This window comes from Martes martes (assembly GCF_963455335.1).
Source record: "Martes martes genome assembly, chromosome: 3".
In the NCBI taxonomy this organism is placed as follows: domain Eukaryota; kingdom Metazoa; phylum Chordata; class Mammalia; order Carnivora; family Mustelidae; genus Martes; species Martes martes.
This window is the reverse complement of record NC_137890.1, coordinates 12,918,267-12,934,999: the sequence shown is the minus strand read 5'-3', so window position 1 is coordinate 12,934,999 and position 16,733 is coordinate 12,918,267. Positions and strand designations below refer to the sequence as shown.

Below are 16,733 nucleotides of genomic sequence, written 5' to 3'. Positions count from 1 at the left end.
ATGGGGAGACAACTGTATGCAGCGTTTTAAGATAATTATTGTGGAAGTGGCCTAAGGGTTAGAATACAGAGGTGAGAAATTGGGGGTGGGATCAGCTAGGAGACTGGTGCATCGTTCAGGCGTGAGTTATTTTGGAAATGGAAGGATTTCTGTAGCAGGAATGAAAATGAAGGGACCGATTTCCTCACCTCCAGTAATCCTTGCTCTCCCCATCCTCTGTACACCCCATACTCGACCCGTTCCAGCCCCTCATCCCAAACCTGATCACTGTTGAAGACTTGGAAGCTTTTTGCTTACCAGCCATTCTGCCTTGCTGGCTCCCGCAGAGGCTTCTTACAAGGGTTTGGAATTTCTTTAACTGCAGGTTTGAATCAGTGTCTGATGTGTTCTTCCCCCGAGGTCTTTGGAGCTGGAGAGAAGAAATCCTAACTCTATTGGTCTGATAGCCCAAACTTTCTAGACATCTGATGTGTTGGACTTGGGGGTTAGCTTTTTCTTTCAGTTTTATTGGGTGCTGTTTGTATTGTGATTTGGAAAGTAAGAAATATTTTGCTATCCTACTACAACAGGAGAACAATCTCCCAGGACAAATACTTCTCTGTTCATCATTTAAAACTTTAATTATCATTTAAAACATCATTTAAGACTTTCCTTGAAAGTTTTAGCTCTTCAGAGCTTTGGTGTGTCTTTAGATCTTCTTTATTCAAAAGTAGCTTTGAAACAGTACGTGTAATTGAACTTCAACCGTGTACCAGAGACATGAGTGTTCATTTATAAACATTTTTGCTGGAAGTTCTGAAAGGAAGAGTTGCCAAGAAGACGTATTCTATAATTTAACCTGGTATAAGTGTATGTAACAGTTCAGAAAACTTGATATTCTGTAGCAGTTGACTCAGTGTAGTCTCTTCAAGTACAGTAGTCAGACCTGTTTTTAAATGCATAGATTTCAGGTTGCAACTCTCACTAAAGGTAAAACGCACGTTTTATGTCTGAACATGTTTGTTCCTTTGACAGATGAAAGCTGTGTGTTCTTCATATATGCATCCAAGCTTGAATTTTCCCCGCTATTTACATTATGTAGGAAGTCCCATATTTTGCTGACAGATCTTAAAAATGATATATTTTGATTCGGTGACTGAACATCTATTAAAATACATATTGAAATTTAGTTACACATTAAAATATCAAATATAAACCAATCTCACCTACCTTACTTGGGGTATCTTGAATATTGCGCTTTAAAAAAAAACAAAAACAGAATCAATTGGTTTAGTCAGGTAATTTTTTTTTTTAAGATTTTACTTATTTATTAGAGAGAGAGGAAGCACAAGCAGGGGGAGAGGCAGAGGGAGAGGGAGAAGCAGGCACTCTTCTGAGCAGAGAGCGGGATGCAGGACTCGAACCCAGTACCCTGAGATCGTGACCCAAGCTGAAGGCAGACACCCAACCAACTGAGCCACCCAGGTGTCCCTAGTCAGATAATTTTCTGCATTTGGTTTTTAAGTGACAAGATTTTAGGCTTCTGCCATAAACATTCCTTTACAAATAACACATTACTGGGGTAGAAAATCTCCATTTCTAAGAAATTTTAAAAAAAATGTGTAGTCATCCCTGTATTTTTTCTTTCTAATAGAGATATTTGAAGTGCTGCGGTTATCTTGATAAGCCTGAAAAGAACTGTGGTCAGATGGATCCAATTTATAGATCTGAGAGTGAAGAAAATGTTCAAAATTATCATTTTTTATTTCCAATGACATGTACTATAGTATTAGTATTCCTTTCACTTTCAGTCTTTAGCCAATTCTGAATATAAATTAAACAGCATAGAACTTGGACAGAAATTTAAAATTGATTAACGCGTTCAGCTGAGTAATGAACTGAACTGATTGGCTGACTCAGGTGCTTGAAGTGCCTTAAACCCCATAGCTAACACACACGCTTGCTCAGTCTGCCTTGAAGGTTATCTTTTTTTTTTTTTTTAATTTATTTATTTGACAGACAGAGATCACAAGTAGGCAGAGAGGCAGGCAGAGAGAGAGGAAGGGAAGCAGGCTTCTCGCTGAGTAGAGAGCCCGATGTGGGGCTCAATCCCAGGACCCTGGGATCATGACCCGAGCCGAAGGCAGAGGCTTTAACCCACTGAGCCACCCAGGTGCCCCTGAAGGTTATCTTCTGTTCCTATTTTAATGCAGAAATCATTTGGATAATTATCTGATTTATTGATTTTCTTTTTGCAGTCTCAATTTACTTTTTTTATGGAGGTAACACCTCTAGGCAGTAACGTGCATCCATCTCGGGCGTCCATCTCGGGCGTCCAGCGGGACGAATTCCTGGAGGAAGGTGCGGGACAGACATTTGCAGCAACATGGCAGTTTCCCTCGTGCTCCGTCCCTGTCGCTTCCGTGCTCAGACCAACAGCTTAGTTGTGTCTAGTCCCAAGCTGCCGGCTTCTGTCCTTTGGCGTCCTCTCCGTGAGATTCACTCATGTCGATTAGAACAGTAGTTAGTCCCTCCCTGAGCTGCGGTCGTCCCCTTGTAGGTAGACACCCTGGTTTCATTCTCTCTCCCGGGCATGATCTGGGTAGTTCCCAGAGGGGGGCTATTATGGTCAGTGGCGCTGTGAACATTCTAGCCCATCTCTTTGGCTGCATGCATGGACACTTCTGGTGTTTCCCTAGGAGTGGAATTCTTCGGTTGTAAATGCATACGTTCAGCAGTAGTAAACACTGCCCAGTGGTTTTCCAAAGTAGCTGTACCAATTTCCTCTTCCACGGATCCTGGCAGTCTTTTTAATTCTAGCTAATCTGGTAAGATTCTGGTGGTACCTCATTGTGGTTTTAGTTTTGTTTCCCTGCTGTGTAATGGTGGTGAACGCCTTTTCACGCGCTTGGACACCATTGGGCTGTCCTCTTATTTTTTTTTTTCTCCCTCTCCCTCTGCCTCTCCCCCTGCTTGTGCTTGCTCTCTCTCTAATAAATAAATAAAATCTTTAAAAAAAAAATTACCTGACTAAACCAATTGATTCTTATTTTTTTTTAAAGAAGCGCAATATTCAAACTTCAAGGTTTAAGCACTTATACCTACAAGTGCTCTGTCCATTTACAAATTGTATTGTTGTTTTCTTTGGTAGAAATTCTTTATACATTCTTGATAGAAGTCTTTTGTTAGATACATGTATTGCAAATACCTTTTCCCAATTTTTGACTTAACTTTTCACTTGCTTAATAGTTTCTTTTGATGACCATCAATTCTTAATTTTTTTTTTTAAAGATTTTATTTATTGGGACACCTGGGTGGCACAGTTGGTTAAGCGGCTGCCTTCAGCTCAGGTCATGATCCCAGCGGCCTGGGATTGAGTCCCACATCGGGCTCCTTGCTCGGCAGGGAGCCTGCTTCTCCCTCTGCCTCTGCCTGCCTCTCTGTCTGCCTGTGCTCACTTGCTCACTCTCCCTCTCTCTGACAAATAAATAAATAAAAATCTTAAAAAAAAAATTTATTTACTTGACCGACAGAGACCACAAGCAGGCAGAGAGGCAGGCAGAGAGAGAGAGGAGGAAGCAGCCTCCCCGCAGAACAGAGAGCCCGATGTAGGGCTCGATCCCCAGGACCCCGGGATCATGACCTGAGCCAAAGACAGAGGCTTTAACCCACTGAGCCACCCAGGCACCCCATCAATTCTTAATTTTAATGAAGTCCAGTTCATTAACCTTTCCTTTTTTTGGTTCTTTTTTGTGTCCCATTTAATATATTTTTCTAAGACTCTTGAAGACTTTATTAAATTAATAATTTAGAAAGGGCTAAACAATGTACATTTATATTGTTGCATAATTTTCATTCACAAACTTTCCAGAATAAAGTGTCCAAGTGTTTGATAAGAGTTGAAAGCTAAAATACCATTCTCTTTTTAGTAATAGTAATTTGAGAGTATATTAGAAGATCTGCGAGAAGGTAAAATTTGAGTGGCAGATGATTTTTATCTTACACAGTTAAAGAAAAGTTTGTACGTGGAGACAACATAAGTCTTTAAAGAGACTCACGTTTATAGTCAGTAAACGATAGGTGGAAATCCAGAATAATGTTAAGGTAAACATGAAGTGAATAACCTGGGTAGAATATTTTAAAAATACAACTTTTATAGGAAAAAGAAATAGCCGACCGAAAATCATCATTTTGTAAACTCAAAGCTAAGAGGAGATGGTCTTTAATGTTTATTAAGAACTCTACGATAAACCAAAATCTTCTTAGTAAAAAGTAGTGATTTGATAACCAAGATCATTTTAAACATGATCACAGTGAAAGTGTATTAGAAACAGGGTAATAGAAGCCATTTGGTAGTTCAGTTTGGGGTCTTAACCATTCTTAGTCATGAGATTAAAACTGTACTAATAAAAATACCTGTGAATCATTTCTGAATTCTCTCTCTTTTTTTTTTTTTTTTTGGTCCAAACTACTGCCTGCTCTGTGTCTTTCATCCGGTTTGTTGGTATGTTTCGTTGGTACAAACTCCAAATATATTTTATATCTTAAGTTCTTCCCACTTTGATTGCCATCATCCCAGTTCAAGTCCTTGTTTGTCTCATGCCTAGAACACTGCAGGTGTGTCCTGTCATCCTGCTACTCTTGTGCCCCCAAAACCCGTTCTCTGTATGTCGGCCACACCGATCCCTTCACACGTATGCCTTGTAACTTCCCTGCGGAAAGGCCTTCAGTGGTTTTCTTGTTCTTCGAAGAGTGGCCATCAGTCCTTTTTATCCACATGCTCTTTCCTCTTGCTCTTTATGATGTAACCATACCAGCCTCCTGTTTGTTCCTAAATAAGCCTGCTTCTTTCCTACTGCCTATGTTTTTACATTCTCTAATGTCTAAAATGTTTGGTTGTCCCCATGGTTCGTTCCAAATCTTCAAGCTTGTGCTTAGATTTCTATCTTCCCGGAAGTGCCTTCTTGGATCACCCCCATGGAATTAATTTTGGCCTGCCCAAGTTACTACATAATAATCAGGGTTGGTTTTCTTTGTAACAGCCATCACCATCTTTAGTTATGTTGTCTGTCTGTTTATAGTGTTTCCTCCAACTTGAATATAAATTTCAGGGACCTCACTTGTCTCCTGTGCCCCAGTCCCTCACACAATGCCTCGTGGATACTCAAGAGCTATATTAATGAAAATTTATGCATCCCAAATTCTTAATGATATGAAGTGTAAATAAGAATTCAGACAAATGAGCTAATTTGTTACAAATGTAAGGGAAGATTTTTATTAAAAGAGATGAAATTTGACCTGAGTTTTGAATGGTAGTTAGAATCTGATTGGTGGGAACTGATGAACTCCTAAATTCTGCACCTGAAACTAGTATTACACTGCATGCTAACTAACTGGAATTTAAATAAAAACTTGAAAAAATTATAAGATAATAAAAATAATAATTTGGTGGGGGCCACTATAGTCAAATGACCTCCATGACCAAGGAAACAGAATTTAGAGCAGAAGATTCTCTCTGGAAAGTTGTAGGAAGTAAGGCTGAATTAGATATAAAGGGCAGGAGTTTGCTAGCTGAAGAACTAAACAGAGGGTTTAGGTATGATATGGTTAACAGTGGAAAGCTAGTGTCAGCCCTTGAGGAGGGGCTATAATTTTTCTCTGTGACCTACTTTAACTGTATCCCACAAATTTTAGTGTGTTATATTTTCATTTTCTTCTTAGTTTTCCTTGTGATGTCTTCGTTGACCCATGGGTTATTTAGAAGTGGATGGTTCAGTTTCCAAATATTTGTAGATTTTCTAATATCTTTCCGTTACTGATTTTTAATTTCATTCTATTACAGTCTGAGAACATATTTTGCATCCTTTCCATTCTTTGATATTTGTTACAGTTTTTGTAGCCCGAATATGGTCTATCCAAGTGAATGTTCCCCACAGTTTGGGAAGAATGTATTTCGCTTTTGTTGAGTGGAGTGTCTATAAACGTTAATTAGATAAAGTTGGCTAGTAACCTTTTCCTCTGCTACACGGTACTCAAAGCTGTGGCCATCTTCCTGGCAAAGTGGGCAGAGAGAAAAGAGAAGGAAAAACAGAGATTTCCCATATAACCCTGGACCCCACACATGCATAGCCTCCCCCTTTTTTCAACAACCCCCACCAGAGTGGTACATTTGTTACAATTGATAAACCTACGTTGATACATCATAATCAGAGTTTACTCTTACCTTGGAGTTTACTCTTGGTGTTGTACATTCTGTGGAGTCAGATGCTTAGTAACTTGCATCCATCATTATGGTATCCTACAGAGTATTTTCACTGCCCTAAAAATACTGTGTCCCACCTATTTGTCCCTTCCCTCCCCCCATCCCAATTCCTGGCAACCACTGATCTTTTAACTGTCTCCATAGTTTCGCATTTTCCAGAAGGTCATATAGGTGAAATCATACAGTATGTAGCCCTTTCAGATTGGTTTCTTTCACTTAGTAATGTGCATTTAGGATTCCTCCCTGTCTTTTCACGGCTTGATAGCTCATTTCTTTTTAATGCTGAATGAAAGTCCATTTTCTGGATAGACCACAATTTATCAGTTCACCTACCAAAGGACACCTTGTTTGCTTCCAGGTTTCAGCAGTTAGGAGTAAAGTTGCTGCAGACATCGACGTGCAGGTTTTTGTGTGACGTGATTTTTCAATTCCTTTGGTAAACACTAAGGATTGCTGGATTGTATGATAAGAGTATGTGTCGTTTTGTAGGAAACCACCAGAGTGGTTTTAACAGCTCACATGCTCACCAGGAGCGAATGAGAGTTCCTGTTGCTTCACGTCCTCGCCCACATATTTGGTGGCGGCAATGTTCTGGATTTGGGCCACTCTCATAGCTGTGTGGTGGTATTCATTGTTGTTCTGATTTGCATCTCCCTGATGACAGATGATGGTGGAACATCTTTTTATACGCTCATCTGCCATCTGAGTATCTTCTTTGATGAGGTGTCTGTTAAGGTCTTAGGCTCGTTTTTTTATTGGGTTGTTTCTTTCCTTTTGTTGAGTTTCAAGACTTCTTTGTATATATTTTGGGCTATAATGCCTTATCAGATGTGTCTTTATCAGATGTAAAAATATTTTCTCCCTCAAATGGCTTTTTAATACATTTAAAATGCCTGAGTTGCCTTGTCATGATCGGTTGGTCCCTCACAAACTATTAGGAATCCATTCTTCTGATACAGTGTCTGCTCTTGATTTCCTGGAAAGCAGATTCTCTTCATTCACCTTGGTATGGAGTATCCCCGATAGCTTTGGATATCTTTTTTACTCTCCTTGCTTCATTTTTTTTTATCGCATTTATACATTTCTCTCGGTTCTTCAGCATGCATTCTGAAACCAAGAGAAAGTCAGAGAGGAGGATTGTGGTTTCCTTTCATTATTCAAACTAAATTACCAGAAATGTCCTTTTAAGATGAAATATTTAGTCATTTCAGAACAAGTCAGTCTGGAGGAAGAGAGCAGCCTTACTTAGCTCATGTTTTCCATCCTTACGAGAAGTGTTGATGTTTCATGCTCACAAGATGTGGTAGGAGCCATCACCTCCTAGCCAAAAACAATCCTTTTTCTTCAGGACTGCCATAGTACTTTATAGAAAGATTAAAAGCACTGACAACTGCAAAATTTGGGGATGTCAGTTAAGACTGTGTGTGTACACAACAGTCTGATGCACTAACTTAGAAATAGGATTTTTATGGTTCAAAGATTATGCCATACACACACATAAACACACATGTATACCGTTGAGACGGAAATCACACTTCTTGGTGTAGTTCATCAGATGGCTGTTTGTGTTAGTTAAAAATAAAAATGGGGCATGGGAGCCCTTCATATGTACAATAGGGAAGGAATAATTAAATTATAATACAGCTGTAGTATAGAACCTATAAAATGTAATACTTCTTAGTCCTTAATAAAATGTATATCATTTATTGAAATAGAAATTTTCCATGATATCAGTGAACATTGAAGCTACCAAATATACTTTGTATAATTGCCTTTTACAAGAATTTTTATCTATGTTTATATAGATTCATATAGGAAGATAGTCTGGAAGGCTGTCGACCAAAATAGATTGTTCTCATGGAGATGCGACTAAAAACGTTTTTCATTTTCCTCTTTACCTATTTAAATATTGCTAGAGATTTTTGTCATTATGTATTACAGTTCACCCTTGAACAACACAGGTTTGAACCGTATGGGTCCACTTATATGCAGATTTTTTTCAATACAGTGTAGTTCTATAAATGCATTTTTTTAAATGATTTCCTTAACATTTTCTTTTCTCTGGCTTACTCTATTGTAAGGATACGGCATATAATACATATACAAGATATGTGTTAAACAACCGTTTATGTCCTCGGTACGGCTTCCAGTCAACTGTAGGCTAACTCGTAGCTTTGGAAGAGCTAGAAGTTGTATGTGGTCAGCAGCCCACTTCCTGCATTGTTCAGGGTCAACGGTGCTTACTGAATCTGACCAGGGAGAGGGGAAAGAAAAGCTATTTTCATTTTGGAGAAAAGAAAAGAGTTCTATATTCAAAAGGGTTAAAGAACTAAAACCTCTCAGAAGGGCCAAGATGGTACAAATGACAGCTCATGAGATTGGGATAAAGTTTTTAACATTGACTTTTTAACACTAATGTTTCACAGAGCTGACAGAAAGGACAGAACGGGTTGTTTGAGATGGGAGTTCCGCATCACTAATGATGTTCAAATATAACCATTTGGTGGGGTTGTCATGGAAGTGATCGGAGCATCGAGTGGTTTGACATTTTGCCTTGAGACTTGCTCAATAGATGAGATTTTTAACACGGGTAGAAGGTTGAATAAGGGGACCTATAAAAATCTTTCTGAATACAGAGAGAAGTATGCTTTAACCTGCTTGTGAAAAAGTGACTTAAGAAGAAAGCATGATAGAATTCACGTGAACATGACCTTCTTTGACTATGCTACAATACAGCACCCCGCGAAGACAGTTACAGGGGCTGACACGAGTGCTTTCTGTCTGCAGCTTCTCACTGGTGAATCAGTGAAGGGAAGGAGGAATTGATTTTGGACTTGCCGCAGTAGGAAACCATCAGCTGTACAAGTACGATATTATTTGGGGTCACGAAGCCGCAGATCAGGCCAGTGATTTCTCAACCCTGCTGAACCTCACCATTAGTCTTCAGAGCTAACACATACAGATACATATTTTTAATAGGCTCTTTGCGGGTCCTGACCCCACGGATTCAGATTCCGTAGCTCTGGAGTATGGCCCGGGGATCAGTATTTGTTCATTCTCAAGTACTTTTGGTGATTGGCCAAGTTTCGACACAAACACAAATGAGAGGTACGTACACACATACACACGCATCAGGGCAGTTACCAAATACCAAAAAAGGAGAAAACATAAGGACCACTGGAAAGCATCAAATGTTTCAAACTATCTACAGAGTTGCCTCCCTGAGAAGCCTGTCCACAGCTGGGTGCTGCCAGGGCCCATGTTTCTGATGTTCTCTTCAGTGCATCAAGTGGACCTGCTTAAAAGAACCGGTTTTATTTATCAGTACGTTACGTAATCCTGCTCGTGAATACGCGAAACAGTATGAAAAGGCGTGTTGGTAAACCGTGTTGGTCTGCAGCCTTTAGACAAAAATAAGATTACTTGAGCCGCATAACCGTACCCCTGGTCGTGCTCCTAAAGGAAATGTCAAGGAAGATCTGCTCGAGTTGAAGAGAAAGCAGCTGATGTTTAAGACGTGGACAAGGTGCTTCTCCTCATGACCAGGTTAACAGCAATACGGCCACTGAATATGTGTTGGAATTTTGCATCTTCGGTTTCACTCCCAAATGTTAATTAGTTAGACGGGTGGGGGTGGGGATTGAAGGTGACCTATAGGACTCTTAACAAATCTAGAACATAGAACGAAAGGAACCGCTGTCACCTGCTACCCCACTGCCTCAGCTTCCTAAATAATAGAGTTGACCCTGTCGTAAATGTCCCATTTGTCTTCTGAGGCCGCTTCTGCCACCCAGATTCCCAAGTTCTCTTTAGCCTCCAGTGAGGTAGTTCCCTGCAGTAGAGGGTTGCGGGCCATGGGAGCTGTGGGAGGGAATACGGGTGGACCCTGCAGGCCATGTGCTAGTCCCTGAACCCCCATGCACACCCCTTCCCCAGCTTCCATACTGTCTGCTCCAGGTCCTTCTGGAATGCTCTTTCCCAGCAGCCACTCTGCAAACTCCCGACTCCCGTCACATCTTCGCTGCCACCTTCCTGAGACTTACCCTGATCATCTAATTTCAAATTGCGCTTGTGCCCCAGTCCCCGCCCGGACCTACATTTTCTTTCCTCCAGGGCACTTAACCCCTTTCAGGAAATATTTACTCGTGTTTATTGTCAGATGTCTGTCTCCTCGGCTAGATTGTCATCACTGTGAGGGCAAAGATCTTTGTTTCGCTCGTTCGATGTATCTTAAGTGTCTTGAACAGCATCTGGCACGTAGTAGGCTCTTATCAAATAATTGTGTGTTAAGCGGATGCATCAGTATATGATGCCTTGATTGTTTCTTGCTAGTTCTTGATGCTGCTGCAGCCGGCTTTCGGTAGGGCCTTCCGCAGTGCCACGGCTCAGACTGTCCCACGGCTGAGGTCCCGAGTCCCAGCTCGCTGGCCAGAGCTGCTCCACTGGTAGAGTTGGAAGCCTCTACTGCTTGGTCTTGTCCCCAACGAGATCTGAGGTTTCCCCTACATTTTGGCCTTAGTCCTCCTGTATATTTCACATCCCTTGTAGAGATCGGCCCGTCGGGGTCGTGGTGAGAAGAGTGCTGAGCTCTCAGCAATCACTGGGTAAATGACGTGGGGTGATTATGGGAGTGGCCCACTAGGTTCTGATTTTTAGCTTAAGAGCCCCTTAGAAGTGATCTAGTCCAGCTCACGTTATGGTTCGAGAAACTGGAGAACCACGAGATTAAGTTAATTTTCTAAACTCACAGAGGTAGTTGGAAGCGGTTCTGGGACTGAGTCCTGGCCTGGCGTCATTTGCTGGTGTTTTAGGACACCGTTTGGCACCAGCTGGGGGAGGGAGGGGACGGTTTCCCCAGGCCCTCCTCTACTGGGTCAGCGCAAGGCTCTGCTGCTTTCCCTTTGCCTTCTCACCTGCCTGCCTTCACGTGGATCCAGGTTTCTCTAAATCTCACCCCACGCGTGGGACCCGTTCTCATCCCAACCCAAAGGCTCACGATCCCTTCCCCTACGGGTATCCGTATTTGGAGAAGGCTTTCCTCCTCTGCTTGTCCCCGGTTACCCTCATGCTCGGCATGGGGTCCAGAGACGGGGAAGACTGGTGGCAGGTGGCAGGCGGCAGGCGGCAGACGGCTGCTTCCCTCTGTGACTCCGGGTCAGCCTATTCTGCCCGTGTGTCCCCAGGAGCTCCTCACCCCCATCAGCTTCTCTTGTTCCGACCCCCGGGAGAAGCAGGGGGAGGAGGGGAGAAGCGCCGCCCTGCAGGGGTGGAGTACTCGCGGGTATCGAGGGTGTCTCGTGAGCTTCACGGCAGCCCGCGCGGTGAGTGGAAACAGACGCTCTTTCTCCGTCTTTACGGACAAGCAAGGGGGATGCAGGTGAGGAGAGTGAATGGTTTCCCCCGTCTCGCGGTCTCCGCAGCGGGGCTGGAAGCCGAGCCTCCAAATCCTGCTTTAGAATCTTTTCCCCGGTGTCATATTTTCATGTTAACAGAAAGAGACAAAAATTTCTCACCGTCTGCTCTTCTGGAATGTACACAATACCTTTCCCCGAAGACCTTATTTTAGTCTTTGAAAGTCTTCTGAGGATCTCAGTCTGGATCTCTCTAGCATTTTCAGCGTGTCGGCTCTTAGTAAAGACCACTGACTGTTCGGACAGCGATATGGTGGACAGGCTCCCTGATACTAAGTTGTCATCTTCATGGGACAGTCATCAAATGTCGTGACATAGGGACCTGTGTTCGCAGTGTTCTGGTTTACCTTTGAAGAATCTGTTGGGAACATTAAGATTCTTGATTCAAACTGTGTATCATACAACTGTTAATGATTTGGTATTTTTACGAATTTCGAAAACCCATGTATTTGTGGGGGTTTTGTGTGTGTGTGTGTGTGTGTGTGTGTTTAAATATTTTATTTATTTATTTGACAGAGATCACAAGTAGGCAGAGAGGCAGGCAGAGAGAGAGGGGAAGCAGGCTCCCCTCCGAGCAGAGAGCCCGATGTGGGGCTCGATCCCAGGACCCTGAGATCATGACCTGAGCCGAAGGCAGAGGCTTTAACCCACTGAGCCACCCAGGTGCCCCTATTTGTGGTTTTTTTAATGAGTGTAAGAAATGCTTCTTTACGTATAAAACACGATATATTACTGTATTTTAACTAAAAAATATTCTCTAAAATATGTATTGCTTACCTCATATCAGAAGGGGATGTCTTATCACTGTTCGTTTTGTTAAGTCTTATAAACTGGTTGAAATTAACGTTTAACCTAATTAAATTCAACCAATACATTAACCAAATTGTATTAATATTTATGTTAACCTCACTGCCAAACCAAGTGTTGTCAAACATACTGTGGCATCTGTCTATACTCCTGAGAAAAATGAAACGCAGTTACATCTTTGTAAGTCAAATAGGGGAGTGACATTGTCCTGCTAGGACTGGTGCTGGGAGCGCCTGCCAGGCTTCTCCGCACAGCGGGTCGGGAGGGCTTGTGTGCAGAGTGGCTGACACGGGGCGTCTGTAACGCGGCTTCCTCTTGCTGCCATTTGTCCTTCCCAAGGCCACAGGCTATGCAGAGCTGTTTGTAGGTGAGAGTCCTGGAAGGTGCGAACGACTCTTGTGTCCTGTTTTCAGAGCCGCTGCGTAGGACGAAGGCACAGCCGATGCCTCGTAAATTCATACAAAGTCACTGATAGGAATGGGAATTGTCCAAATCCATTTCCTGCAGAAATGATACCCAAGCTCTAGATTAACTGTCGATACTGTTATCCCCACACGTTTCGGTTGTTTTTATGTTCCAGATTGCCACGTGGCACGCTGCCTAGAGCGTGCCCTCTTGTTGAAACCGCTCTCCATTCCATCTAGTGCCCAGAAGAAAGTGAGCCTCTGTCGGAAATACAGTTTGCTTTACAAGTTAGAGTGAAGGGAGAAACCCGTTTGAGCAGGATGGTAGAGTTGTGCAAGTATTCTCACTAATAGTAACCACCGGCCCTCAATCAGTTTCCTGAATGATAAAAAAAAATAAAACTCTGAGCCCCGCCCTGGTGAAGTCTCAACCACCTGACGGTTTTCCAGCTGATTCACTGTGTCCAGTCACGTTTGTTATCACTGGTGTGCAGTTTTGCAGTTTGCTTCCTTTATAAATTAGAGATGCACCCTGCTTAGGGGACAGTATGCACACACACTGGCACGCATTGATTTATACTGTGAAATCACAAGAAGCTTGTAACGTGGTGTTTAGAGTAAAAACGATAGCCTTATGAAAATATATTAGCAACATTTGTTACAACAAATGTAAACAAAAATAGTAAATAAACATGCAGCGTAGCACCATGTATTTTTAAACGGGGAGTGAGCATCATAAAGAGAATCATCTTTAGGTCCCAATATGATGTAGGGTCTTTTTTCTTTCTTAACCTTTCATACCGTTTCTTATCTTTATTAGTCAATCCTTTTCATGTCATAACCCACAGTCACCTTATGTTAGTCTGTCTGGCTCTATAACAAAAATACCATAGACTGTGTGGCTTAAAGAGCAGGAATTCATTGCTCATGGTTCTGGAGGCCAGAAGTCCAAGACCAAGCCTGTGGCAGATTCCAGGTCCAATGAGGGCCCGCGTCCCTAGTTCATAGACTCATCTTTGTGCTGTGTCCTCACACAGCAGTAGGAACGAAGGAGTACTCTCCTATCTCTTCTAGATACAAAAGGGCACCAGTCCCATTCATGACCTCATCACCTCCCAAAGGCCTGAACTTTTTTTTTAAATAATTTTCTATTTTTTTATTAACATATAATGTATTACTAGCCCCAGGGGTATAGGTCTGTGAATTGCCAGGTTTACACACTTCACAGCACTCACCATAGCACATACCCTCCCCAATGTCCATAACCCCACCACCCTCTCCCTACCCACCTCCCCACCGGCAACCCTCAGTTTGTTCTATAAGATTAAGAGTCTCTTATGGTTTGTCTCCCTCCCGATCCCATCTTGTTTCATTCATTCTTTTCCTACCCCCCAAACCCCACATGTTGCCTCTCTACTTCCTCATATCAGGGAGATCATATGATAATTGTCTTTCTCTGATTGACTCATTTCACTCAGCATGATACCCTCTAGTTCCATCCACTCTTAAACACAGTCCAGGGGGGCTTAGGTTTCTACGTCTGACGGGGAGGAAGGTGACACAGACCTCCTATCTGTGACCCACCCATTCTGTTCAGGAAGGAAAAGAAGAGACAACATCAAATAAAGCTGATGATTGAAAGGTTTAATCCTTACCAGGCTGAAAAGGATTTATATGATGGTCTTTCAACTGGCCAATCTGGAACAGTTTTATAAAGGCATAGAGTGTAGTTTTATTTGATAGTTTCCTTCCTGATGATTTCTCCTATCTTTTTTCACATTTGGGAACTATTTGCACATGACCAGTATGTCTGTGGAACAGAGTAAACTGCTGACAATTATAAATTTTTTGTTTACTCAGTAGAGCTATTACCTCATCAAACTGAATTTTGAGTAAGCATCTCTTAGAATGAAAAAAATTAAAATTAATCCACCTAACAGGACTTATTCTGAGAATAATTTTCCAAATGTATCTGGAAAGGTAAATTGATTTTAAAAGATGTATAATTGATGAATTAACCTCATTTTCAGAAAACCCATTTACGATCCACTTCTGCTTCTGAATGCCCTCAGGTAGATGTCAAGCCAAGTGAAGCAAATAATTTTTCACTCAATGAAAGAGAATAATGTGTGGTAGAACAGAACGAAGAAAGAGAAAATGCAGTTTAACCGCTGAACTTCCTGCTAACTTCCACACTTCATGTGTGTCGTTTACTGTCTTGTAGGTATGAGAAAGTGCCAGTCATCTTGGTGGGGAACAAGGTGGACCTGGAAAGCGAGAGAGAAGTGTCATCTAACGAAGGCAGAGCCCTCGCGGAAGAGTGGGGCTGCCCCTTTATGGAGACTTCCGCCAAGAGCAAAACAATGGTAGATGAACTCTTCGCAGAAATCGTGAGGCAGATGAACTATGCGGCACAGCCCGACAAAGACGACCCGTGCTGTTCTGCATGTAACATACAATAGCATTCGAACACGGCTGTCCTGGACGGGACACGCAGGTGACACCGCCACCACAGGTGACACACACCTCGTCTGCCTGACTGCGGAGCGTGCAGGATGTGTGGTGTGAAGCCACAGTGAAACAGCCCCCCCCCCCCCATTCAGCATCGAGCAGTGATTGTCAGTTGATATCTCTGAGTAACATTTGGGTTCAGGAACTCCGGTCTTCACCACGGTCCTCCGTCTCCCGTGTGCACCTGCAACTTTAAGGCATAGCCGATCGATCTACAGGGTGATCGCCTCCAGAAGCCGCGATGGCATCGTCGCTGGGTTGACAGAAGCAACTATTGTATAAATTTAAAAGTAACCATGAGAGAGAAACCGGAAGAATCCCTATGACCGCTTACAGTTAAAATATTTTGTCTTCTTTTAAAAAAAAAATTAAGTAAAGGAGAAATATTTTCCTAGGAGAGTACTGAATTTCAGGACTGGAGATAGTGCTTCTAACCAATGTATCCCGTCAAGTAAGATAACAACAGCCGGCCTGCCAACAGCGTTCCAGGGAGCGAATCTTCCCTCAGCTGACATATTCCCCTTTCTCCAAATTGATGCTTAATTGTAGATGTTATCCTAATTTGTGACGCAGAACTAACCCGCGCCTCCGTCCTTGACAGAGCAGAAGTCAGAACAGGTCATGTCGAAGAACAGAGTCTGGCTTTAGAATGTGTGAAACCCACCTGCTTGGCCGCAGAAGATGGAGGCTCTCACGAGGGTGTGATCCCCATTAAAACCCCGAGCCCGCCCTCTGTTCCCGAAGCAGGGGTGGTCTTAATCGCTTTACTGAACAAGAAGGAAGCAACTGTCACAGGAAGATTGCCTAGCCTTACTCACAAGATGTGTTCTGGTCGATGAACTAGTACCATCACGTGAGGAAAATGAAGCCATGTTGCATCCACACATTCCCATTTGCGGAAACCTCACAGGACAGTACAAATATCTTGCATTTTTACATTCGTCAAAGCAGCAAATTCCTTCTTGCCTTTAAGGGCTATGGTTGTGGTGTGATTCTTGGCTAACCTGCTTTCAAAATCAAGTTTCCTGTAGCAGAGCTTTACTGCAGGCACCTAAAAATTGAATAACCATGTGAAATAATTTGGGTTTAAAAGTAGAACATAAATTATAGGGTAGAAGGCAAGGGACCAAAAAAAAAAAAAAAAACCCATAAAAAACCCTTTTATCTTTAATTTTCCTGGGGAATTATATAAAGATTTTCTTATAACAATTTTGCCCTGATTACTGAAGTGGCCAATAAAGCTAGAGTAAGTATTTTGTTTTGAAAAGGTGCTCTGAGCTCTGACACTTTCGGTTTTCATAGCCCTGAAGTAGTTATCATTTGCATGACTAATGGCACAGGAAAAACCTATTCCTAAGT

At 42.3% G+C, this 16,733-nt stretch overlaps 1 protein-coding gene across 1 annotated transcript in view; it reads left to right on the top strand.

Moving 5' to 3' along the window:
- Positions 1-16,502, top strand: part of RAP2A (RAP2A, member of RAS oncogene family) — a 33,330-nt gene extending 16,828 nt beyond the window's left edge. The window contains exon 2 of the mRNA XM_080799517.1: positions 15,088-16,502. Within this exon, the coding sequence (XP_080655643.1) occupies positions 15,088-15,325 (238 nt within the window). The 3' untranslated portion in view covers positions 15,326-16,502. The remainder of the gene's footprint in view (positions 1-15,087) is intronic.
- Positions 16,503-16,733: the final 231 nt, after the last annotated feature.